General features: G+C 47.8%; 1 protein-coding gene across 1 annotated transcript in view; it reads right to left on the reverse strand.

Moving 5' to 3' along the window:
• Positions 1-27,593, reverse strand: part of ILRUN (inflammation and lipid regulator with UBA-like and NBR1-like domains) — a 96,063-nt gene that overhangs the window by 33,237 nt on the left and 35,233 nt on the right. The window contains exons 2-3 of the mRNA XM_056132643.1: positions 15,169-15,323; positions 4,768-4,965 (exon numbers count right to left, since the gene is read on the reverse strand). Coding sequence (XP_055988618.1) covers positions 4,768-4,965; positions 15,169-15,323 — 353 coding nt within the window. The remainder of the gene's footprint in view (positions 1-4,767; positions 4,966-15,168; positions 15,324-27,593) is intronic.

Below are 27,593 nucleotides of genomic sequence, written 5' to 3' on the forward strand. Positions count from 1 at the left end.
GCACTGTCCTCCTGTTGTTCATTGATTTGCTCGAGCGGCCACCAGTAATGTCTTCATTGTGAGACTTGTTACTGTGTTTGGTATATCGAATACATCACGGGGAGCTTGCCAGGCTCTGCCATGCGGGCACGATACTCTCAGTAGCTTGCTGGGCTCCTCGAGAGGGATGGAGGAATCGAACCCGGGTTGGCTGCGTGCAAGTCAAACGCCCTACCCGCTGTGCTATTGCTCCAGCCCAAGTGAAATAAGTCCCTCATAATTAAGAACTGTCCACAGAACAGGCCAAGACCCCCATTAAAGACTCTTGAGAGAGCACAAGTCATTAAAACCATCTGGAGGACGGAAACCCACTTGGTACATTAAACCGTGGGCCTTATACAGATTTGCACTGTGTGCCTAATACCATGCACATCCCCCCAGACTCTGGATGCAGGCTTCCAGGGCATCAGGGCCAACTTTAAGAAGCTACACAGACTCCCAACCGCGCAGGAGGCGGAGCAGGGTCCTGATGGCTGGGCCCTGATTAACCAAAGATAGACTGGACAGCCAACATTCTCTCTGAGAAAGAGAAACTAGATGAATTAACTCTAGTCTAGTCTTACTATGAAAATAAGAATGAATTCTTCCTAGAGACCACTTACAAACAGGAACAAAGAGAAGGACTCCTGCAAACACGCAGGAGTCACGTGACTGGCCTGAGTGCATACCAGCTACCCTAGTTCTGTACCCCAAACACTAACATGTCAGGAAAAATGAGGCGGGGATGTGGTTTTATGAACCACACAGTGACAATTACTTTTAATTACACATTAAAATACACACACACACATACACACACACACGCACACACACCACAATCATATTCTTTTACAAATGCTACTGGTGTGGTTTTATTTATACCAGACTCATTTTCTGCCATTTGATATTTTTGCTATCAGGAAACATTTTCTTGCCAGTTTTATTCTAATATAACTTGACAAACATCACGATTAAGTTCAAGGGGTATGCCACAAGTCTTGTGAAATGAGTATGTATTATAATTGAGCATTCATCATCTCATACATCCAAGAGAGCAAAAAAGTCTTTTCCCTTACAATAAGAAGTCTGAACGATTTAAAAGCATTCTGAACGATTTAAAAGCATTCTCAAAACAACTCCTTATATATCACAAAGCAGTGTTAAAACCCGAGTCCCCTCACACACACTCCATGTCCTCAGTGCTATATCTATACGTCTGGAACTTCAAACACCTTCTTCCAATCCTACAACCCATCTGCCTGCCTCTGGTAACAACAAATATTATCGTCTTCTTTACTTTTAAGATTCCACATGTGAGACAATACAGTATTGATCTGACACTCATTTCACTTACCACAGAATCCTTAAGGTTCATTTACGGTGTCACAAATGGCAGAATTCCCTGTTTTGTTTTGTTTTCTTAATGGCTAAATATGATTCCCCCGCACACATATACCACTGCCTTTTTATTTATTCAACCAGGCAGTGCTTTATAATCAACAATAATTGGAATAGAATACAGTCGTTTGTAAAAAAGGAATTAAATTCTTCACTAGGTAGACAAAGAATTTGCAAACTGTGGCCCACAGAGTCTTGTGGCCATTCAGAGAGCAGAAAACACAGACCAAACAGACCCTCAGTACAACCACGCCAGTTTTGCTTTAATCTTTACCTTTTTGGAAGGGGCATTCAGACATGCTTATTTTTAAATTTTTAAAATGCCTTTGAATTTTTTTAAAAAAATTGGATCAGACATGCTTTAAGAAAAATGCTTGAAAACCAAGGTATCAGATGAATTATTAAGATGCCTTCAAGTATTAGATTTCACAAAATCCTGAGAAACAACTTACAGACTGACACCAAGGAAGACTGAATTATTTACTGCCTCCAAAGCCAGCACATAGAACTCTATCCTCTTCTAGAGCGAGAGGGAGATTCCAAGTATTAAGGTTTATGAACCACCCAATGCCAATTACCTTTGATTACACATTGAAACACAAAAATGCACATACACACGGATCAAAGATCACAACTCTCAAACACTGGAGAGCAATAAGTAACAATGCCTTCACATCAGGATTTTAAAAAGTCACTTATGATGTCTTCCTCCTTCCTTAAAAAGGATGACATCCATTTCACTCATGGTTTAATTTTTGGATTTTGGGCTACCCCCGGCTTTGCTCAAGGCTTATTACTCTTGGCTCCGTGCTCATGGGTCACTTGTGGCAAGCTCAGGGGACCATGTGTGATGCTGGGGATCAAACCAGGGTCAACCACATGCCAGGCAAATGCCCTACCCACTGTCCTATCTCTCCGGTTCTCATTCATTTTAAAATTATTTGAGTAGCCACTCTCCACTCTGCACTGAGTTCACCTTTTGAAGAGAGGAAATGATAAATGAGACCTATATCATCTAAGTTTTAAAGGAAATCTGAGACTTTCCTTAACTTGGCAAGAAAGAGTTAAATTAAAGGGCCAACTAGAGGCAAAGGAGCGGCAAAGAGAGAATGCCTCAGCAGAGGGAGAAATCACTTCCAAATATAAGAGGACTCTTAGGAGAGTGGTCTAAGTACAGCTGAGGAAGGGAGAGATTATCTCTGTGTTCTGATACGTGATCACAACCATTGTCCAACACAGCTGAGAAATGGAAAAGAATATACATAATAAAAGAATCTAAGAATAAAGGTGCAGAACACTCATAGAAAAGGGACAGATGAATTTCCTTGGGGTAATGGGGAGGGTAAACAAAGGGAGGAGAGAGGCGGTGGAAAGGAAGTTTATCTGGGCCCTGGAGATGAGCAGGGGTCTGCCTGAGAGGGGAAAAGACAGCGCAGGCAATGCCAGACAGAGGGAGGGCAGGAGCAGAGAGACCAGGCAGCGTCTTCCGGACCGGCCATGGATGAAGAGGCCACGCTGTATTGGGAGGAGCTTCCAGCCCCATGCCTAGGAGTCCACATTACAGCAGGGATAAACATTCTAGGCAAGAAGAATGGTATCACAGAAACACAAGTCCTTTTTTTTGCTTTTTGGGTCACACCCAGCAATGCTCAGGCGTCACTCCTGGCTCAGAGCTCGGGAATCCTGGCAGTGCTTCGGGGACCATATGGGATGCCGGGGATTGAACCCCAGAGTCGGCCATGTGCAAGGCAAATGCCCTACCCCCTGTGCTATCTCTCCAGCCCCCCACAAGTCCTTTTTTTAACATATAAATTTTCTGAGGGCCAGCGTGATAGTGCAGTGGGTAGGTGACCTTGGTTTGACCCCTTGCATCCAGTATGGTTCCCTGAGAGCCGCCAGGAGTGATCCCTGAGCAGTCAGAAGTAACTTCTGAGCATCAAAGGGTGTGGCCTAAAGCAAAACACAAAATGACAAAAAAATTTTTTGAGACTGTAAAAATAAAGTCTCCACTGGCTACTAAAAACATGGAGAATACCAATTCCAGGACACCTTAAAATAAACCCAAAGATCTTACCTACCGGACATAAAACTCACACAGCCTACCTATGCAGGTTTGATCCCTGGCACCATATATGGTCCCCAGAGCCTTGCCAGGAGTGAACCCTAAGCACAGGGCCAGATGTAAGCCCTGAGCACTGCCAGATGTGGCCTACTAAAATATAGTAATCCATATATACTACCAATAGCAATTAAAACATAAATCTGGAGCTCAGAAAAAGTTCTCAAATATAAATTTTGGCCACCAACTTGTATATGCTACTGACAGCTAATGTCCTATGAGTGGCTAAGGTCACTGGGGAGGAAGAGTGACCCCAGGCCAAAGATGTGGTTGCAAAGACAGAGAGAGACACCCGGAAGAGGAAGAGAAAAGAGAGGTAGCACATGGGTCTAAGCAGCAGACATCTGAAAACTGGTACCTAACGAGGGAGGACCCACGAACACAAAAGTGTAAAGTGATCTAATGGATGCGCCAACTCGCTAACCACTGCTAACCCTTTGCTGGAGAAGGGAGAGAGCAGAACAGATTGAAGAATAAATGGAAAAAGGGAAGAGGAGACAGTGCACGTAGATGACTTTTAAAAACACTGGGAATAAAAGGAAGTGGAGTCATCCTTGTGTGCGAGGTCACTGAGGTGTATCCATTTTACGCGTGGTATATATTTCTCTCATGTGGGCCTCTAGTCCTCATGTAAAAAGAAGCACTTTCTCCATTTTTTTTTTTTGCTTTTTGGGTCATACCTGGCCATGCTCAGGGATCATTCCTGGCTCATGCACCCAGGAATTACTCCTGGTGGTGCTCGGGGGACCATATGGGACGCTGGGAATTAAACCCGGGTCAGCTGCGTGCAAGGCAAATGCCCAACCCACTGTGCTATTGCTCCAGCCCCACTTTCTCCAGTCTTACAGCACAAACTAGATTATATAATAAAAACAGCAGTATTATGAAATTGTAAAGAATGTAAGCTACAGCTCATACACGTCATAAAGCTTTTATTTTTTTAAATATAGGAGTACTGCTATTTATTCAGCCACTGATTAGCTGATTGAATTGGGCATGAACTCCACATGTCACAAAGCTTTAACAAAATTCTTAATATAAGAGGAAGAGGGCTGAACTGCATCAGTTCGGTATTAAATTCATTTGCCTGTACGGCTACGGCAAACCTGTGTTCAAAGGCCATGCCCTGTCATGTTACTGACCAGCCTCATGAGCCACACCAGACACGCCTGGGGCGTTACCTGGGTCGGTCAGCCAGGAGGGCCGGGGTGGGGGCGCCAGGACATACTCACCTCCGTAGTAGAGTCCCGTAGCCGTACACATCCGCCACTGTCCCTGATACATTCCTGCTCTGCTGGGGCTGCACATCTGCACGCTGACATCTGCGATCTCCTGGGGCTCTAGCGATCTCACCATCACCATGTTCACATGTCCAAACTGGTCTCCCCCGACATACTTAAGACAAACCCCTGGAGGCCACGCCTCTGCCCCTGAGTTCAAGCAAAAGAAAAGAGTGTTAGGCAGTCTGAGGTCCGGGACAGGGAGCAATTCATTATGCAACTGTAGAAGAGTTCGTTTTCACTTCTCTCTCTGTAGAAGAGTTTGCTTTTTTTTTTTTGACATTTTTTCTTATTTTGGGTCACACCCAGTGACGCACAGGGGTTACTCCTGGCTCTGCACTCAGGAATTACTCCTGGTGGTGCTCAGGAAAACCATATGGGACGCTGGGAATCGAACCCGGGTCAGCCGTGTGCAATGCAAACGCCCTACCTGTTGTGCTATTGCTCCAGTCCCCTCGTTTTTTCTCTTTCTCTCTGCCCCGTCCCCTCCCCCGTCTCCCTCTCTCTCCCCCTTTCTCTCTCTCCCATACTCCACACAGATCACCCTACCCACATACCCCTGAGCTGTGTAAACTCTCTCCGATAAGCAGGATCATCAGAGCCAACCTCTGACAGTCCCGTCCCTAGGTGATGCAAGTCAAGTCAAAGCAGCAGCCCTGAAAGATGGGCCGGGTCCCAGGGGCCCCCACGCATCCCAGGGAACCTGCACAACCCCAGAACGTGGGCGATGAATCTGAGAAACACAGCAGACACCCTGCCCTCGGGCGGGGGGGGGGGGCAGCTTTTTTCTACTAAGGGGTAATTCGGGCCAATTTTTATTTGAACTAACGTTCAAAGTAAAAATTCAAGGTGAAAAGAAGGGACTGTCCTAGTTTTTCTTCTGAGGGAAGAGAAAAACCCCTATGAGAAGCAATTTTTCTATCACCTTCACTCTCAAACGGCCTTTGCCCTGATAGTGACTTTCACCTGAGTCTTAACTCTGAAAAAGTTGGCGGCTCAAGAGTCCACAAATACGGAGAGGAGCCAGGAGAAAATTCTGACTCCACATTCAAACAGCACATCTGGGGAACAGAGGAACCAGGAGGTGAATTCCCCTGATATCCCAATGCCTTAGGGTGACAGCACCAGCCGAAAGTGCTTGTAGGAAGAATAGGAATACAGAAAGTTCCTGGCCTGCCAAGGTCCCTCTCTGCCTATTCTCATGTAAGCAATTTCCAAATCTATGAGCCAGTCACAGGCGGCCACAGAGGGGCCAGCCAGAATCTTCCACAGGAAGTCCCAAACATACAAGCCTTTGGGCATAGATGGAAACTTGCAGACTGAGGGAAGGTGTGTATGTTCACTACACAAAGCTGGATATGGCAGCACTCTCAAGACAGCATGTGGCCAGAGACAGAGAGTGGGCTGGTCACTTGCCTTGCACATGGCTGACCAACACCTCATATAGTCTCCAGAGCCAGAGGCCCCAAGCACTGCTGGGTGTGGCCCCCCCCCCCCAAAAAAAGGGCCGCATGCTTAAAACTCACCTCCCAATAGGAGCTAAGATGCCTCAATTTCTCTCAAGATGCCAGACGGGTGCTGATATACCTGATAGCTTACTACTATAAAAGCAGCCAGAAAGAAAAGCATGACGTTTCAGCAGAGACCTCAAGTCCCAAGGAGAACAGTGCCCTGTCGGATCCCAGGGAAGAGCAACTGAAATGTGACCCCTGCCTCATCACACTCAAAAGTCTGGCAGAACTTTGCTACCAAGGTCTGGAGGGAGGGCGCTTGACTGGCACACAGCCAACCCAGGTTTGATTCCCAGCACTACTTATGGCCCCTTTGAACCCCGCCAGGAGTGACCCCTGAGCACACTGCAGGAGTAAGTCCTAAGTGCTGCTAGGTGTGGCCCCAAAACAAAACAATTTAAAAGTAAAATACCATAAAGGGAAACTGCTGCTGTTAATAGCGAGTGAAGATGACCAGCATATTCCACTGCCCGCTGTCCACCACCTCCCTCTCCATTTCTACAGCCCGACAAAACCATGTCCCAGGTAAAAAGCATGAACAACAGAAAGCACCTTAGGAAACCTCTCTTTAAAGATCAGGTCCAGGTGAAGGAACGGGTTATGAACCACCTTATGACTGAAACTGGATTTCAGTCATATGATGTTTTAACACTGTGTATCTCACGGTGATTCAATTAAAAAAATCTAAAAAATATGTAAAGACCAGGTTCAAGAGGAAAACTAAACTGTCACAGGGCTGAACCTACAATGACTCCTTAAGGTGTGCACGTGCACACATGCACATCTGCAATCTGCATGAAAAGCCAAGAATCTGCCTTTGTTCTGAACCTGAGAGTAAGGAAAGCTGAGGCTCTCTGGGTGGAACAGGGAGGGCTGTCCTGAGCAGACGATGCCCAGTGGCCCCCTAGTAGCCGGGCTGTAGTCTGAGCTGTGCAAGAGAAGGAATGGTCACTGCCCTGGGAGGCCGTGTAAGCAGGTAAGTGTGAGCAGACTGCAGGGTCACAGTTACTATGTGTTGCTTTGTTTGGCCTGGGAGGGTGGGGGGTGGGGGTTCCCACCTGGCACTGCTCTGTGGAGGATTGAGCCCAGGCTCCTAACGCACAAAGCATCTGCTCTAGTTCTACACGATCAGTGTTGTGTGTTAAGGGTCCTGACATTTTCTGGATAGTCTATTAATATGACAGTCGGAGGTCACACCTGGCAGTGCTCAGGGCTAGGAGGGATGGGGTGGTTGTGTGTCATGCTAGGGATCAAGCTCAGGGTCTCACACATGCCAGGCATAGTGTGTACCATATGAGCCCAAGTCCCTGGGAAAAGTATCTTCAAGAAAAAGTAGCAAGACTGCCTTCCACCAACAACTGTGTTTTGTTTTGGTGAAGCAAAAAAGTTTTTATTGAAATTTATTTAGAAAAATGTGAGGGGAAAGAAAGGGGAAAGTACCTGTTCGAGAGAATACAGGCTTCTCCAGAGTGGAAATGTGGAAATAAGCAAAGAAACATTGAGACAAGCAAGCAAGATCTGTGATCGGGGAGGCCATAGGCTGGAAGAGCATGTCCCGGCAACGTCGCTTCGTGTCAGTGTGCTATGAAGTGAAGAACCAGCCTTCTGCCAGGCACCGATCCCTCACGCCGACAAAGCTCTTACACTCAATATCATTCTTCCAGCTCTTATACAGCTGTGAAAGGGCCAGAGACACCGATTCTTGATAGAGACGAAAGGAAATCTACATCTGAGAAGTAGAACAAGGCTTCAAATTAAGTCTCCCTTTCAAACTGCCTCAGTGGAGCAAAAGGAGGAAGACTAATCTGTGTTTATGATTTTCTAAGCATCACAGGCACACAATGATGTCTGTAATTCTTCAAATATAGAATTTAATTTTTAAATGAAAAAAAATGGACTGGAAAGATAGTACAGTGGATAGGGCACTCGCCTTGCATGTGGCCAACCCAGGTTTGATCCCAAACACCCCATATGTGGGCAAGGCAGTACCTTACTCCTATACTACCTCTCTGATCCTTTAATTTTCTAAATTCTATTTTATGCTTGGAGCCGGAGGTTCTTCGTCCTCTTAGCTATTTCTTCGACGTTCTTGAAGGCGTTCCAAGCCGCTCTCTTCCTCCTGCGCAGCTCGGGTGCCAGGTCATTTCTCATGTTGACCTCTCGACCTAGGTACACATAGCTGTTGCATTCGGAGATGGTCGTTCCATTGAGAGCAAATGGGGCGTCAGGAACAAGGCTGTTTCTCATAAACATTGTCTTCGTAAGATTCAGCTGTAGTCCTACCTTTCCACACTCACGGTCAAAGTCGGCCAGCATTTGTGCCGCTTGGCTGATGTTTGGTGTTATTAAAACAATGTCATCAGCAAAGCGGAGGTGGTGTAGTTGCCGACCATCTATCTTCACTCCCATTCCTTCCCATTCCAGTCGTCGCATGATGTTCTCGAGGGTGGCACTGAAGAGTTTCGGTGAAATGGTATCACCCTGCCGCACCCCTCTCTTGACATCAACGATCACTTCTTTGTAGAATGGTGAGATCCTGGTAGTGAATCCGCAATACAGCTCACGGAGGATCCTGATGTATTGGGCTTGAATGCCCTGATTGGCTAGGGCTTCAATGACCGCTTCCGTCTCAACAGAATCAAAGGCCTTCTTTAAATCAATGAACGTTAAGCAGAGCGGCATCTTGAACTCCCGAGAAACCTAAATGAGCTTGGTTATTGTGTGGATATGGTCGATGGTGCTGAATCCTTTGCGGAACCCGGCTTGCTCACATGGTTGTCCTTCATCTAGTGTTCTGCCAATCCTATTCAGGATGACTCGAGTGAACAACTTGTAGATGACAGACAATAGGCAGATCGGGCGATAGTTGCCAATGTCATGGATGTCTCCCTTCTTGAACAGTAGTACGGTCCTGCTGGTTTTCCATTGAGATGGAACCTTGCATTCAGACAGGTAGCGAGTGAAGAGCCGAGCCAGTGTATTGATGAGTACTGACGGCAGGTTCTTCAGGTGTTCAGGTCTGACCTTGTCTGGGCCGGGTGCTGTTTGCTTCTTTACTGACGAAATGGCGTGTCGGATTTCGGAAGGGAGAACGTTGGGAACGACATACCCATCCTGTGGAATTTGGTATGTCGGCAAGTGGACATGGCTATCGAAGAGATTTGAGTAGAAGTCATGGATAATCTTCTCCATTGCCATTCTGGAGGATGTGATGGATCCATCAGGACGTCGGAGGGCAGTCATCTTGGTCTTATAGTTGGCGAAGGACAGGCGGGCGTTACGAATACTTTTCCCGGCTTCTGCCGCATCTACCAGTACTTCTGCTCTTCTCTCTTTGAGGTCTTCCTTGATCGCATCTCTGCACTGCTTTGCAAGCTCGGACGTTAGCTTGCGGTTGCCTGAGGCATGCGCCAAACCACGCTGGCGAATTAGCTCAAGAGTTTTCGAAGATAGGCGACTTTTTGTGGCTATCTCTCTCTTGGCGTTCCTCGCACATTCATGGAGGTGCTGAACCAGTCGATCGTATTCCTCGTCAATGTTGTCAACAATGGCATCTTCCCATGTTGCCGCAATAGTACCAAAGAGTTCCCAGTTGGTGGTCGTTCTGGGAGTTCTCTTTTTGAACTTTGCAGCCCTTTCTCCCCGCTCTGTGAAGTAGAATTTTGCACGAAGGAGACGGTGGTCCGATCCCGTTCGAAATTTTGGGACAACAGCGACATCAGTCAGGCAAAACCGTCGATTGAATATGATGTGGTCTATTTCGTTGTGGAATCGTCCACCGGGAGACTCCCATGTCCATCGTTTAGATTCTGCCTTCTGGAACTGTGAGTTACCATGAATGGTCTTGGTCGACATGATGAACTCAGACAGTCTCTCACCCTGTTCGTTCCATTCTAGGCCATGGGTTCCGATGTGAAGTTCTTCAGCTGATCTTCTCGGTCCTATCTTGGCATTAAAATCACCCACAATGATCTTGTAGAAGGTGTGGTCTTCTTTATAGAACTTCTCTAGCTCCATGTAGAACTTCTCGATTTCTCTTTCATCATAATGAGATGTTGGTGCGTAGACAACGAAGATAGAAACTACAGGCAGTGAGCCACATCTATTCAAATGTAAACGTCCGATTCGGGTTGTTAGGCATTCGAATGAATCAATGCTCTTGGCCAAGTTTGTGTTGACAAGGACACCAATGCCTCCAACACCTCTTTTTTCGCATGTTCCGAGGAACAATTCTTCTCCAGTGTCGAAAACGGCATGGTGAGATTCGTGCCTTCTTGTCTCGGTCAGACCAATGATGTCGTACTTGCTCCAGGCACATCTCTTTGATTCCACTGTTCTTCCTGCATTAACATATGCCTCAGAGACCTGGGCCCTACGCAAACAAGATGAGAACGCCATTCAGGTCTCCCAAAGAAGAATAGAAAGAGCTATGCTTGGAATATCACGTTTCACTCAAATGAGAGAACGAATCCGGAGTTCTGACATCCGTCGACGATCAAGGATCAGGGACGCTGTCTCATTTGCCAAGGTGTCGAAAATCAGATGGGCTGGTCACGTAATGAGATTTAAAGACGACCGTTGGACTAGAGCTGTTACTGATTGGATTCCAGGGGATGTCAAGAGACCGCGTGGCCGCCCACCTACCAGATGGTCAGACTTCTTTGTCAAGATCATGAACGATCGGTTTGAGGCCCTCCATGTTCCCGGAGCGAAGAGATGCCATTGGGCTACACTAGCACGCGACAGGGACAAATGGAGACGTTACTGGCGCCCGCTCGAGCAAATCGACGACTAACGGGAAGTTAAGTGATTAAGTGATTTTATGCTTTAGAGGCTACACCCAGAGGTATTCCAGGGCGGATACTGTTGCTACTGGGGCCCCTGGGGTATGGGGACCAAACTCAGAGCTCCAGGAGCCTGCTGAGCGACCCCTTCCCAGTCCATTATTAATTTGATTTTACTTATTTCCTGTTTATTATTGATTTAGGTTTTGAGGCCACACCTACCAGTGCTCAGAAGGTATGCCCAGCTTGGTGTCCTGGGGTCCTAGGCATGCTTGGGGGACCATGCAGTGGCCGGGATCATCAAACTGGAGTCTGCTGTGTGCAAGGCAAGTATTTTAATCCCTTTCAAACCCCTAATGTTTAAATAATGTGTGGCATCGGCCTCCCTTGGGGAAGCGGTTTGGGTCAGCTATATGAAGTTCTCATCCATGGTACCTGTTGGAGACTCAAATGCCTGCCATTCCTAAAGCTTTTTCCTGAAAGAATTTCACCAAGATCAGAACAATGAGGAAGAATCAGAGCACAGGCCTGTTCTCCAGTCTCAGGTAACAACAACCCAGTGCATTATGGGCGAGTTTCTCCTCATTCAAAAGAACACAGTCTATAGGAACAGAACTCTCTTACCGGCTGGCTGATCTCCTGAACGAGGAGGGACTGCAGAGTAGCTCAGCAGTTAGCTCACATGCTGTGTATATCCTGACCTGGGTTCGCACCCTTGAGGACCAAGCACGGCTGACCAAATACTGCCAGAAGAGGTCCCCAGGCTACCTGAGCACTGTCTGGGACAACTCCTCTCTGCACTCTCCCATGCCCCAAAGGGAGCATATTGTTCCAAGTACCTTAAACAACAAAATCTCTAGCAGGCACTGTCCAACTTTTGCAGAGGTGTTCGGGAGTTAAGAACGATGTCCTCCAGCGTCCGGAAGATGCTTATGACTGCAGTTACTAAGCTAAAGCTGGAGGAGAAAGCAGCTGCCCCTACCAACACAGAATTTCTCCATGTCATCGAGAAAGGCCCCACCTGACACCGCAGAGCCCCCGGCAACAATCTCACCAAAGTCCCATTATCCAAGGAAGAACTAGCACGTGAGTAGATAAATCCAGAGGTGTTCTGAATATAGAAGCTGTTCAGCAACAAGACAGTATTTAAAATATTTCAGCAGTACTCTCAGACCTTTCTGCTTCTCTCTGCCTCTCTTTTTTTAAAGTGTTTGGGTCACAACTGGCAGTGTCCATAGGAAAATGGCTGTTCCCAGTTCAGTGCTCAGGTGACGAGATGCTGGGGATTGAATCCTGATTCGTATGCGTAGTAGGTGCTCCAGTCCTTCACGCAACCTTCCCAGACCCACTAGCCACTTTTATTCGGAGGGGGGATGGGGAGAGGAGTATTTTTGGTTTTTTTGGGTCACACCCGGCAATGCTCAGGGGTTATTCCTGGCTCTGCACTCAGGAATTAGTCCTGGTGGTGTTCTGGGACCCTATGGGACGCCAGGACTGAACTTGGGTTGGCTGCCTTCGAGGCAAACGCCCTCCCCACTGTACTATGACTCTGGCACTGCAGCTTTGAAAATTTAAAAATACTACAAAGAACTCATGGAAAAGTCAGACCATTTCCAGTGTTTTTACTAACAATAAACAAAATCTTGAACCAATTTTTTAAAATTAAAACTTCTGGTATTAGAGGGAAGATGCTGGCCTTGCCTATGGCTGCACTGACCGTGACCCTGATTTGAATGCCGTGCACCACAGATGGCCCCTGAGCACTGCTGGGTGTAGCCTCAAAAACCAAAATAAAAAGGGGCCAGAGAAACAGTATGGGTGCCTGTCGCAGGACGTGAGCCTGGTTTGAGCCCCAGTGCCACAGGGACCTGAGTTCTGTGGGTGCAGTCCTCAAGGCCCCCATCCCTAGGGCTGGCCTGCTCAATCCCCGGCCCTGCAGAGTAACCACCCGAGCAGCACCACGTCCTCAGGCCCTCATGCTGACCCACTGGCCTAGATGGCCATGAAGCGCCTGGAGGTCCCCCAGGGCCCCTGGGCACTACCTGATAGCAAGACCTGCCCCCCCCCCCAACCACAAATTAAGGACTTCAAGAATAAAACCATGGCTCTTTACCCCTACTTCCCTCTACCTAACCAATGGGAAAATCAGCTACTGATCATTGACAGAGTCACGGAGTTCCGATGATCTCTGGCATTGGTCCTTTCTAGTCAAGTGCCCCTGCTCAGTGACACACAAGCTCTCCTCCAGCCAATGGACAGCTCTAAAGAAACAGTTTGCTACCTTATTATACACAAGGCAAGCAGAGCAAGCCAGTTCTCCACCATGGAACAATTGAAGCATAAAGGAAGGTAAAGAAACAGTGTGAAACACTGAAGCCCCAGGGCTCTGTATCGTCTCAGAAGAGGTCACCTTTCTAGAGAGGTACACCCACAAATTTTTGGTTTGGGGGTCACTGAGCAAAAGCAGGAAGATACGGCAGTGATGACCACCAGGACGGTTTCTCTAAGTCATGTTCGCGAGACCCAGCTCCTTGGGAATGTGATCCTTCACTCTAGCTACTTTACAGCAGTACCCACAAATATCCTTTCACTTAGTTTTCCATCACTCAGAATTTCTCTACGAATTCTCATCGGCAAGGAAATTAAAGCATCCTCACCTGATCAGCATAAATTATTACTAGCGCAACAAAAAATACCAAACCCGTTCAAGAAAAAGTCTGTAGAACAGAATTTTACAAGTGAAAGGAAGTAAAACGGTTACCAGATTTATTCCAATACTGTTTTCAAATGTGGCTAACTCATTTTCTATTTTTTTTAAAAGTCAGCAGTACATCGAAACAATGCTTTAAACCAAGCACTGCACTGCTCTGTCCTTCCATTGTTCATCAATTTTCACGAGCGGGCACCAGTAACATCTCCATTGTGAGACTTGTTGTTACTGTTTTTGGCATATCGAATACGTCACGGGGAGCTTGCCAGGCTTTGCCATGTGGGAGGGATAGTCTCGGTAGCTTGCCGGGCTCTCAGAGAGGGGTGGAGGAATCAAACCCAGGTTGGCCGCGCAATTTTAAAAAACCAAACACCTTTCTCTCCAATTCTGAGAAAATCCCCACATTACTTTTGCTATTTCTCAAAGTGGGCTGAAGCAATAGCACAGCGGGTAAGGCGTTTGCCTTGCACACGGTCGACCCAGGTTCGATTTCTCCACCCCTCTTGGAGAGCCCGGCAAGCTACTGAGAGAATCTTGCCCACAGGGCAAAGCCTGGCAAGCTCCCTGGAGGTATCAATGTGCCAAAAAAACAGTAACAAGTCTCACAATTTGTTGTGAGACGTTACTGTTGCCCGCTGGAGCAAATCTATGAAAAACTGGAGGACAGTGCTACAGTGCTATTTCTCAAAGTGGTATTATTAGATAAAGCTACTTTATTTCAAGTACCACAGAAAAAATCATCCTTGCAATTGCAAACCGTGTGAGCTTTTGAAAGAGACAGTGCTCATGGGCTTCCTCAGCCCCCTGTGCTACTCAGGAATGCACCGCATCTGGCCTCCCAAGAAAACGACTGGAAGATTAATTAGAGCGGAATTAGAATGATGGAGTAGAACTACACAAGGGAAGACACGCCTAACCACCAGACAGGCCTAGTCCAGTTAGAACAGAAAGGATGGATCGTGTTTAGATACTATCAATTCTCCCTAAGTGAGGGCTGGTGGTGGTTCACTAGTAATTGTTCATCAAACCATTATCAGGAAAATGCTATATTATGTCCAACCAAAAGCTCAGAATTGCACAATCATGTAACTCAAGCTGAAACATTTCTTCTTCTTTTAACTACTGAGAAAAACATATCTTGGCCAGAGTGATAGTACAGTGGGTAAGGCACTAGCCTTGCATGTGGCCAACCTGGGTTTTACCCGTGGCATCACATATGGTCCCATGAGTACCCTCAGGAGTGACCCCTGAACACTGCCAGGTGTTCTGCCCCCAAACAGAAACAAAACAGGAGAGGGCAGGGGAGGGGAGGGAGGAAGGAGAGAGAGAATGGCAAATGCATATGTACCAGAATTCTGGATCCGCCATGTTTTTATGAACTGAGTGTCAGGAGGGATCGACTCCCCTTCTCCGATGGTGACGTCTTCGACAAAGGACATGGAGGGCACGCTGATGTTGGGGCTCTCGAAGTCATAATAGGCGCCAATAGCTGCTTGGAGGTTCCTACAGATAAAGAGAAATTGCACAGAAACGTCAGTCCTGTCCAAAACATTTATCGCCTTACAACAGAGCATAAGGCCCACCACACGCAGACCCTCACGGGACCCTTCAGGAGTGAGGCGCCAGGACTGGGAACCCTGGGCACCACTTTCTTCCCAGGACAGCCACAGACAGTGAGGAACACTGGTCCCCGCAGCAGCAGCATGAAGCAATCCCCCTGGGCAGCAAGGGCAGAAGCTCCAGGAGTGGAGGTCAGAGGGGGAGGCGCTCTGGGCCCGAAAACTAGCACAAGAGTCAAGGTGCGGGGAGGTCAATTCCTAGTGCCATGCCAAGCCCTGTGCACTGCCAGGCGTCATCCCCTGCTCCCAGCAGCCACTGGGGTGGCCCAAGTACTCCCCGGCATTGCAAGGCCGGAGAAGGGCCCCATCCACAGGCCCGGCCACGCTGAGACGCTCCCCAAGTGGTCCTGGGGCTTCCCGCGTGGTGCTTGGTAGCCCCCAAAACATATACAGGAGAGTGCCTCCATAACTATGATGAGAATTCCCAAAAACTTCATTTTAAAAGACTAAGTTCTGAAGAAGCGACATCTCCTTAGGGTGCAGAAAGTGCCTGAGCAGTCAGGGGCCGGGCTGCAGCTCACAGCAGAGCAGGAGCCTGAGGGGCAAGGCCCTCGTCTGATTTGCGGCAGCCCCCTTAATACAGTGAAAAGCTCCCAGCTCTTCGTTTCTGAACTTCCATGTCATATTAGTTATTTTCTTGGACTGGGGTTCCCAAGCAGTGTCAGGCGGCCTGGGGCTGGTCCTGGCAACACTTGGCCCTGCTGTGTGGGCTGCACAGTTCAGTGCTCTGCAGGGCCCAGCAATGTGCTCAGGTAGGCCTGCGGCTCCAGGCCTCACGGCAGAACTCTGGTTAGTGCATAAGGCACCAGGGACAGAATCGGGGAGTCTCGTGCATCCCCGTGCATCCCAGGCACTGCACCCAAACCCCTGGGAACTGTCGCCCCAGCCCCTGGTTTTACCTTCTTAAACAGCCTTCCAGAACTACCCCTGCCACAAATAAGCAAATACTTATACTTTCCACTTTTTGACTTGTTTTTTGGGGCCACACCTAGTTATGCTCAGGGCAACTCCGAGGAGACTCTGTGCTCAGGAATCATTCCAGGAAGGCTCAGAAGACCGTATAGGGTGCTGGGAATTGAACCCGGGTTGGCTGCATACGAGGAAAGTAACTTCCCCACTGTGTGATGGCTCTGGCACCCTCATCTCCCCCGATTTACACAATAGGCAGTGCTTACTGTGGGCTTTGCTTTCTTTATTCCCCTTTCAGTGAAAGGAAGATATTTTAAGTCTATCACGAAGATACCTTATGGCTCTTGCTGTTTCATTTATTTTTAAGAAAGGGTCTCTACAACGGTCAAGATATGGAAACAACCCAGATGCCTAACTATGAATGAATGAATCAAGAAGTTGTGTTATACTGGTGAAGGGATGGGTGTTGAAACACTGTATGGCTGAAACCTAATCATGAACAGTTTTTTAAGTATCTATCTCACAGTTACTCAATAAAAAAGTCTATTTAAAAAAGACGGGGGAAGGGTTGGGTGGTGGTTGGGAAATTCTGAAATAATAGTGGTGGGTAAGGTGTAATGGTGATGGGATTGGTTTTGACATTAAAAGAAAAAAATAATTTTTTTGACAAAAAAGAAAAAAGTTATAGTATAGGGGCCAGAGAGATAGTACGGCAGGTAGGGCACTTGCCTTGCATGTGGCCGACCTGGGTTCAATCCCCAGCATCCCAATAGAGTTCCCCAAGCACAGCCAGGAGTGATTGAGTGCAGAGTCAAAAGTGACCCCTGAAAATCACCGGGTATGGCCTCCCACTCCCCCCAAAAGCGTGGTCTATATACACAATAGAATACTATGCAGCTCTAAGAAAAAACCAAAGCAGGCACTTTGGGAACAACACGGATGGGACCAGAGGGACATGCTGAGTGAAGTCAGGGAGAGGGAAAGGGGTAGCCAGAGCCGTCTCTCCCACATGTGGGACTTAGAAACACACAGTGAGGTAGGCACATGACAGGAGAATGACTCCACACAACTGGGTTGGTGGGGGAGAGGCAGTACCCAGGGATGGGATGGTACTGGAATCATGTGCACAAGAAACGACATTAACAGCAATGAAAATCACATAGAGCTTTTAGGAAATGAAAAATAAAGGCCTGTCAGCGGTACTGGGGCCACCAGGGCCACATCCTGTATTGCCTGCGAGGCCTCAAGGTTATAGCTGACATTGCTCAGACCACGCAGGGCCGGTGATGGAACCCAGGCCCTTGAGCACGAGGAATGCACCCCAAGCCATCTCCCTGACTCCAAAAGGTGGTACTTCCTGAAAGGAGAGAGAGAACAAAAGGGAACGCCCTGCCACAGAGGCAGGATGGGTTGGGGTGGGGGGCCTGGAGGGATACTGGGATCGGTGGTGGTGGAGGATGGGCACTGGTGGAGGGATGGGTACTTGATCATTGTATAACTGAAACCTATGCACAAAAATTTATAAGTCTACAACTGTACCTCATGGTGTTTCACTAATAAAATTTTTTTTAAAAAAAAAAGGTAGTACGTGTGTGTGTGTGTGTGTGTGTGTGTGGTGGAGGATGCGCCCACACTGAGAAGTGTTCAGGGTGCCAGAGAACAAATGCACGTACTACCTCTTTTTGATCTCTTAACTGAATGCTCCATCAAAATTAAGAATATAAGACTTAGTTTTGGTCCCATACTCTGAAAAAACAGAAAGTGGAAGGAAAACACATTAAAAGTACTGGGCTAAGGTGACAAGTCAAAGAGCTCAAAGCACATGACCTGCATCCCCAGCACCGTACGATTCTCCCAGTAGATCTGGGAGTGGTCCCTGAGCACTGCTGGGTAGCACCCAAAAACCAAATCAATAATGTATAAGCGGGACCAGAGGAGTAGGAAAGCACGTAGGGCTGTACTTATTCACTGTTTTCTTTCTTTCTTTCTCTCTCTCTCTCTCTCTCTCTCTCTCTCTCTCTCTCTCCCTCCCTCCCTCCTTCCCTCCCCCCTCCTCGTTTGTGATTTTTAAAGTCTGATCACTGTCATCCTGATGTTCATTGATTTACTTGAGTGGGCGCCAGTAACGTCTCCATTTGTCCCAGCCCTGAGATTTTAACACCCTCTCCTTACTCGTCTTACCCTGAAAGATGGAGGCTCTTTCAGGGTCAGGGGAATGAGACCTGTTATTGCTACTGTTTTTGGCATATCGGATACACCACGGGTATCTTGCCAGGCTCTGCTGTAAGGGTGGGATACTCTGGGTAGCTTGCCAGGCTCTCTGAGAGATGATCTGATGATTTCTTTGATTTGTTGCCTTACTGTCTGAACCCCATCAAATATGGTGTGGAAATTATGGAAAATGGGAGTCTTATGATGTGTCCAGGAATATGTTCACTCATATGTGAGGCTTGACCTGAGAGTGTGGAAAGCGGCCTGGAGCCTGGTGGCAGTTGGGTAGTGGAGGTCAGCTGCCGGGACTGGGTCCCTTGGAGCGGGGAGGGCTCTCACCCACCCCTCTGGGGCGCCCCGAGTGAAAACAGCCTGGCACAGAGTCCAGTGGCATGGTTATGGGGGCCTCATTTTATGCTCCCTTTTGGGAGAAGCAGCCGTGAGTTTTGGAGGGTGGCCGATGAGATCATCAAGTCCGATATAAAGAAATATCTCAGTGAGGCATTAATATGATTTCCTCTTATTACAAGGGAAGGTGTATCCTTTTTTTTGCTTTTTTGGGTCACACCCGGTGATGCTCAGGGGTTACTCCTGGCTCTGCACTCAGGAGTTATTCCTGGCGGTGCGCAGGGGACCATATGGGATGCTGGGATTCGAACCCAGGTCGGCCATGTGCAAGGCAAACACCGTGTCCGCTGTGCTATCACTCCAGCCCCGGGAAGTTGTATCTTTTACATGTTCGAGAGCCATTTGTAGTTTTTCCTGGAGCACCATTTTGTAAATGTTGGCATTCCCCTTAATTACTCATAAACCCCTTATGTCATAAGGAACCACTGCAAGCACCCAAACCAGACTCTCCAGGGGAGCAGAATCCCAGACTGACAGCTTGGCTCATCAATGCTAGAAATCCAAGGCCACTCACTAATTTAAGTAAGCTGTGTGCTCATTACAGAGATCAAAGAGATGGCTGGTAATGACATTAACTGCTTTGCTTATGGTCCTACTCAACTAGTGACATCACCCTCAGTCCCCTCGGCAGACAACACAAATTGCGTTTTTCTAAACATCCCTCCGTAAGCCAACGGATTCGGTGTCTCATACGGAACCGACGTAAACAACATGAATCGAGCAGCCTACGACTGCTGGACAGACACACAGCCAGCCGACAATGCCCTCCGCCGGGGTGGGCCTGCCTGCCTCCCAGGTGTTTGCAGCTGCCAGGAGGGAAGGCTATATTTAGCACAGCTAGCTCAAGGAATGGAAGTCTGTCTTATTAGTCAGTGATGCCTGGAATTAGCTTGCCTGACCATTCAGGAGGAAGGTTCAGCCTTTAATCTTTCCAGAAACTTAACTTGCAGACTGATTCAAAGTGAAAAATGTGACTGGTCAAACTTGGAGAAGTCCCATCCCCACCACTCGCTGCAAACAGGCTTAGGAAAACAACGGGACTCTCCACCTTGCATAAAGGACAAAATGGGGGGGGGGGGGGGGGCGGGAGATGTTTTGCATGCAGGAGCCCTGGGTTCTCTCTGGCACTGCGTGGCCCTCCAAACCCCCAAACCCCGTGGGGAGCAGCTCCCAACCAATGTCGGGTGCGCCCCCTCAAAAAAAAAAAAAGAAAAAAGAACAAGACCTAAGCCTAGTTTACGTTGTGTTCCTCTGAAAACTGTTTGGAAAAGCTACTTGTGCACCTTTATAGAGATCGTTTTCCTGCTGCGGTCTTCACCACATAACCTGCTGCCTTGTTCTCTGTTCCCGGACTGTAAAAACACAGTTGGGGGGGGGGGGGGAGAAACTATCTGTGTACTCAGGACAACTGCCAGTCCACATCCCCCAGCCTGTGTCGTATTTCACCACTTGGCTCTGCAGGAGAGGAGACAGTACTGCAGCCCACTGCAGCGGAAAGGCCGGGCTCTCTCCTACCATCCTTCCGCCGAGCCCAGCCCCTTCTCAACTGTACAACGGAGTCTAGACCCAGGCCATCAAAACCGCTTATTTGTACGTGTATTTACAGATAATTCCGCCAGAGAAACAGCTAGGAATAATTTTTAAAAGCCGAAGTGAAAATGAAAGCAGTAGACGGGAATCCTGGCAGGAAGCAGGAGTGACGATGACAAAGCAGAATCACTTCTCCGGCACCAGGCACGAGGCAGACTCTGCCCTGTGGTGCTGGCCGGCCCGGCAGGCAGGTGCACAGTCCAAAGTGGGGCCCACTCGGACCAGCACTCCCGGAGGAGCAACACTGGCACGGCCCACATGGCTCTGATGCAGAGTGAGAACAAGCAGCCGGGCTATTACTCAGCTATTCTTAGTCACCAACCGAAAAAGCAGCGCTGGCAAAGGGACCAGGAAACAGAGATCAGTAGCTGGGGTTCACCCCAGCTTGAAAGTTTCAACTTCCAGGTTCCTCTCATGTTTTTGCTTCAGTTTTTAATCTGATTTCTGACTGTTAAAAGCACCCAGAGGAACAACGAAAGGAGGCAGCATTATAGTGGGGGAAGCTTCAGGTTGAAATGGATGATGGCCATGGCTACGAAGAGTTCTGGGTATGTAGCGCCAAGGAACCACACACAGAAAGGGCGAGATGGTAAACGTTGTTACATAACCCAGCGCTGTCTGGGGGTGGCTGCGGCCTCGGCCTGTGGCCTTCTGAACAAGCAGCACAGCAGTTGTTAGTAGTCATCTGTAAACAGGTATTTTAGAATAAAAACTTCACTCATAACGTGCTATTGGCTATGAAGACTGCAGGAGGAAGGTGTATAATAAATCCTTCTGACATTCATTCAACAAATATTTAATGAGCATTTACCCAAGAGCTAGGCACTTAGGTACTTTACCTGGCACTAAGGACAGAACAAAGCAAAACAATTCAAGTTTCTGCCTTTAAAAAGCTTAGTCCTGGGGCTGGAGCAATAGCACAGAGAGTAGGGTGTTTGCCTTGCACGCGGCCGACCCAGGCTCGATTCCCAGAATCCCATATGGTCCCCGGAGCACCGCCAGGAGTGATTCCTGAGTACATGAGTAACTCCTGTGCATCGTCGGGTGTGACCGCAAAAAACACCTTAGTCTAGCCCCTTTTTGTTTTGTTTTTTTGGGGGGGGCCACACCCAGCAGTGCACAGGAATCATCCCTGGTGGGGCTCAGAAGACCATATGTGGGGGTGGCAGGGAGTGAGGGAGATTGAACTTGGGTTGGCCGCATTCAAGACAAGTGTCCTACCTGCTATAAGAGTCTCTAACTTCTTAAACTGTGGGCTGGACAGCTGGTTGCAGGGTCATGAAAAGGCTGGCTATATTAAAAGGCGTCTGAATGCACAACCACCAAAATTTAATCCAGAATCAACCACACAATCAATCTAAGGTGTTTCTGGCTGCTCCTGCCCATGCTGAACTTTTCAGGTGACAAGGAGTTACATTTCACAGTTGAGCAGACTGCAGCAAAGCAAGGAGCTTCAAATAGTGGCACCAACTGCCCCTCACACCCAGACTATCAGCCGGGGGCAGCTTGTCCTAACTGGGGGGATAATGGGCTGGTTACAATATAGTTTCCCTACTATACTGATAACCAAAACTCCAGTTTAGAGTAGCAGAATTTGGTGTTGCTGATATGTGTTGGCTAAGTAAACACAGCAGTTTTATACAAAGCGGTAACATTCATTTTACTGATGAGGCCCAGGACACACTGACAGGTAAATAACATACTCCAGAGCACTGCCAGGAGTGATCTCTGAGCCCAGGCCCTGAGTATCACTGAGCCTGAGCGCCACTGGGTGTGGCTCAATAATAAAACAACGAAACAAAGAACGAACAAACATGGGTAAGGTTGGAGGGGTTGGGGGAGGCAGGGGCCCAAAGAGACAATACAGGGGTAACGCACTTCCCTTGGATGTGGCTGACTCAGGTTCTATTCGTGGCACTGCTTGTGGTCCTCCAAGCATCGCCAGGGGTGACCCCTGAGCAATGCCAGGTGTGGCCCCATTCCACCAGCAACAAAAGAACATACTGGGGGCAGGCTAGACAGTACAGGGGTTAAGGCTCTTGCCTTGCACGTGGCTGATGGTTCAATCCCTAGTACCAAAAATGGTCTGGAGCACCACCAGGGATAAGCCTGAGCACAGCTGGGTGTAACCTCAAAACAACAAAAAAGAAATGAACTGGGGCTGGGGGTGGGGAGGCTAGCAACTAAGGCACCACCAGTCCTGTAGCTTAAGGCCAAGAGCTCAAGCCCCACAGCAACGAAAACAGTTTGCATTTTCACCAACAATATACTGGACTGCTCCTCTATCTCCAGGCCCTCACAATTATCTTGCCTTGAAAACATAGGCCCCTCTACAAGGTTTTTGACTGTGATCAACATTTCCACATTAATATGATTTCCCTAATGATCAATGATCTAAAACGCCTTTCATGGACTCGTTGGTCCTCGGCGTATATTCTCTTGAAAACTTGTATATTCAAATCTCATTTGTTGTTGTATCTGGATTGCTTGTCTAATGTTCAGTTCTAAGAGATTTTTATATACTCTTGTTTATTTTGGGGCCATAACTGACAATGCTCAGGGGTTATTCCTGCTCTACACTCAGTAATTTCTACTATCATTGCGTATGGGATGCCGGGGATTGAACACATGTGAGCAGCACACAAGGCAAGCGCCCTACCCACTGTACTGTCTTCTCTGGACCAGAGATTTTTTAAAAAATATATATTCTTGGGACTGGAGAGATAGCACAGCAGGTAGGGCGTTTGCCTTGCATGCAGCCAACCCGGGTTCGATTCCCAGCATCCCATATGGTCCCCGAGCACCGCCAGGAGTAATTCCTGAGTGCATGAGCCAGGAGTAACCCCTGTGCATCGCCGGATGTGACCCAAAAAGCAAAATAAATAAATAAAAATACATTCTTATTATTAGAACTGATTGTATATAATCTACAAATATTTTCTCCTATTATACAAGTTGTCTTGAGACAGAGAGCTTAACTTATGTTGAAGTGCAATTTATCTAGTTTTTTTTTGTGTGTTCTTTGCTTTTGATATTAAATCTAGTAAGTGACAGGCAAAGTCATGAAGATTTAGTTCTGGTTTTAATAGTTTCGCTGCCTTAGCTTTTTGTTTATTTACTTATTCAATTTTGGTTTGGGGCTCCACCCTGAAGCTCGGGGATTTCTCCTGGCTCTGTGCTCAGGGATCATTCCTGGCAGGGCTTAATGGATCCATTAAGTGGTGCCAGGGCTTGAACCCAGGTCATCCAGATTCAAGGCAAACCCTCGACCTGCTGCACTACCTTGTCTCTCCTGTCCCGCTTTTAATTTTTCTCAATAAAGGAGGTGCTGAGGCTAGAACTCAGGGTCTGGGGCTAGAGTGATAGTACAGCGGGTAGGGCGTTTGTCTTGCACTCTTGCACACAGACCCCGGTTTGATCCTCAGCATCCCATATTGTCCCCCAACCCTCACCAGGAGTGAGTCCTGAATGCAGAGCCAGGAGCAACACCTGTGCATTGCTGGGTGTGACGCCCCCCCCCCCCCCCCCCACAAAAAGAAAATCGCCCTGAGTGATCTCAACAGCCCTTGTCTTAGCTGGGATATTTTGGACACTGATTGACTTTGGGTTCATTAATATAAAAGGACTGAGGTGGGGATCTACCGTCACTCTTCTGCTGGTGGTTTTCTAGTGGTTCCAAGGCCACGTGTTGAAAAGATTTAATTTTAAAACAGACAGGAACCAGAAAGCTAATACAAAGGTTAAGGCACTTGACTTCGAATACAGTCACAATCTGGGTTCGAATCCCAGCACCTCACAGTCCCGTGAGCAGTGCACACCACTGAGTGAGACCCAGAAAAAAGAAAAGGACAGAGTTGAACAAATTCTTGGGTATGGGCAGGATCCTGCCCGACTTATGAACTAGCCCATGTGACACCTATGTGGCAAGTGCGATAAGTGACAAAGCTCAAACTTGGAAAATCAAATGGAAAACAAGTTGAGTCACACAGCACCTCACCTTAGAACTCAAGCGTGGTGTGCTTACCCAGATCACCCTGAATACTGCCTATCCCCAAACAGTATTAGGACTGGAAGAATCTGCAACATGGATCTAAGAATCCAACTAAATTGTAAGCACAAAAAGTTTCCCCCATCTGCCAATCTGCAAGTAAAAACATTTACTTCTTTTTCATTTCCTTGAAGTTTTCCTTTAATTCTTTTCTATTTCCTTTCGCTCATTACTCCAGCTACTGAGAGTATAAAGTAAGAAAGTCTTCACTCCCAAGAAATCTAGGGGGAAATAACTTCAATAAGTGGCAAAAGAAATAACAGGGTGCAAGTGGCATTGCATCCTCCGAACCCAGCATTGAACTGCCAGCCCTGACAGTACAGATGAGCACCCTGGGAAACAAACTTAGTAGGGCCCCTCAGAAAAAAACACCAGGCTGGAGTGATGGTACAGCGCATCTGGTAGGGCACTTGCCTTACAAACAGCTGACCTGGGTTTGATCCCGAGCATCACAAATGGTCCCGGAGCACTGCCAGGAGTGATTCATTTTTTTTTTAATCCTTTACTTTTTACTTTTAATTTTTGCTTTTTGGGCCACACCCAGCGATGCACAGGGGTTACTCCTGGCTCTACACTCAGGAATTTGTCCTGGCAGTGCTCAGGGGATCATATGGGATGCGGGGGATTGAACCTGGGTCGGCAGTGTGAAAGGCAAACACCCTACCCATTGTACTATCACTCCAACCCCCAGGAGTGACTCTTGAGTGCAGAGCCAGGAGTAAGTCCAGAGCACTACTAGATGGGGCCCTCACCTCCCCCCAAAACAAACCAAACAGTAATGGACACAGTATGACAAAGAATGGATAATGAAACTGTGTTGTATATGCACAATGAAATGCTACTTAGAAATAAGTAAATCTGAAACCCTGCCATTCACTGCCACCTGGATGTAAGTGGAGGGTATCCTGCTGAACAAAGCGTGTCCATGGTAACAGACTCTGCGAGTCTGCATACAGAACTGAGTCAGCTTAGCAGGGAAGGAAGGGATGAGAAGAGCTCTAGAGACGGGGTGAAGAGATGCTGGTACACTGGTGGCAGACACGAGGTAGTGGCATTGTGGTCTTGAAACAACAGTATTGTGAATCATGGTGCCTAATATTTGAAACAAACAAAAAACAAGTACTCAAGTACGGTTAGGGCCAGAGGTGTGGCTCCAAGGTATCTCGCATGCCTGGGGTCAGTGAGATAGCTTAGGAGTACAAGGTTTGATCCCAAGCACCAAGAGTTGACCTACCAGGTATGGCCTCACCCCCACTCCCTGCCCCATTTTTTTAACACTTAATTTGGGGTCGGAGAGCCCGGCAAGCTACCGAGAGTATTCGATATGCCAGACACAGTAACAACAAAGTCTCCAATGGAGACGTTACTGGGCCCGCTCGAGCAAATCGACGATCAACGGGAGGGCCTTTACCTTTACTTTACCTTTACCTAATTTGGGGTGGGGTGGGGAAGCTCTGGGTTTGATCTCCAGCCCTGCATTTAAAATATTAAATTAAAAGTAGTTGCACTCTGGGGCCAGAGAGACAATATGGCAGGTAGGGTACTGCCTTGAATGCAGCCGACTCAGGCTTGATCCTGGCATCCCAGATGGTCCCCTGAGCCCAACAGATATGATTCCTGAGTGCAGAGCCAGGAGTAAGCCCTGAGCCTCTCTGGGTCCAAAACACAATCCTCCACCCAGAAAATGTAGCTGAACTCCACACACAACCTGGATGAAGCTTAAGGTATTCTTGACCATCAAACAGTCCACAGAACTAAATTCAATAAGCATCCAAAAAACTAAACAAACAAAACACAATTGTCGCCGATGTGGCCTCCCAGGAAGCCTACAGTCCACCACTGTAGCAGAGGGAGGCACCTGCCTGCATGCAGTCACTTCTGCTGGAATCCTGGTTGTACTGCAGAATCACATCCGGTCCCCTGAGAACTGCCAGGGGTCACTCCTGAGCACAGAGCCAGGTGCGGCCACTGCCCTCGCCATGAGATAAAGATGGAAAGTAAATATAAAGAAGGTAGCTTGGTGGGTACATCAAATCATCACAGGTGTGAGGACCTGAGTCCAACCCCCAGCACCATTTAAAAAAAAAATTAAAAATCTGGGGCCAGAGACATAGTTAGGGGCCATGCATGTGACCAGTCTAGTTAGGTTCCTGACACCACCTGGACCCAAGCATCCCTGGTGTGGCCCTGAAGCCCACCCAGCACCTGCATGGTACCACTGGAGCTGGGCCAACAATGTCCGGGATACTCCCCACATTCCTGAGCACCACTTGGGAGGCCCCTAAGAAATTTCTTGTTTATAAAATTTTATTTTGGGGCTGGAGTGATAGCCCAGCGGGTAGGGCGTTTACCTTGCACACAGCCGACCCGGGTTTGTTTCCCAGCATCCCTGAGCACAGCCAGGACTAATTCCTGAGTGCACGAGCCAGGAATAACCCCTAAGCATCGCTGGGTGTGGCCCAAAAAGCAAAAATAAAATTTTATTTTCCCCTTACACTTAAACACTGCGGTCTTCAAAGCTGCTCATGATGATTTGCTACGACCTTCAATATTCCAACACCAATCCCACCACATTTTGTACCCTCCCTTCACCCATTATCTCCAATTTTTCCAACCACCCCTTAAGCCTGTCCTCATAGCAGGCACTCAATAATTTATTTTGTACTGCTGCCCCCAAGAAAAAAAATTTTTAAGGAGGGTAGAGGCATGCTTTGCATGCAGGATTCAAGTTCCATCCCCTGGCACGGCATGGAAGCATGAGCAAAGAGCTGGGAGTAGCCCCTGAGCAGTGCCTAATGTGGCACCCAGAAGAACAAAATAAGAAAGCAAAGACTTCTCAATCCAAAACTGGAAATCAGAAATCTACAGAGGTCAGGAAATACAAGATTTGTTGCTAAAGGTGGGCAATTACACGACCAAATTTCACTAAGAAACTTCAGGTTAAACAAATGCAATGCAGTCAGCCCATCCTGAACTTCTTCACAGTTC

This window comes from Sorex fumeus, unplaced genomic scaffold (genome assembly GCF_029834395.1).
Source record: "Sorex fumeus unplaced genomic scaffold, SorFum_2.1 ptg000094l, whole genome shotgun sequence".
Lineage (NCBI taxonomy): Eukaryota > Metazoa > Chordata > Mammalia > Eulipotyphla > Soricidae > Sorex > Sorex fumeus.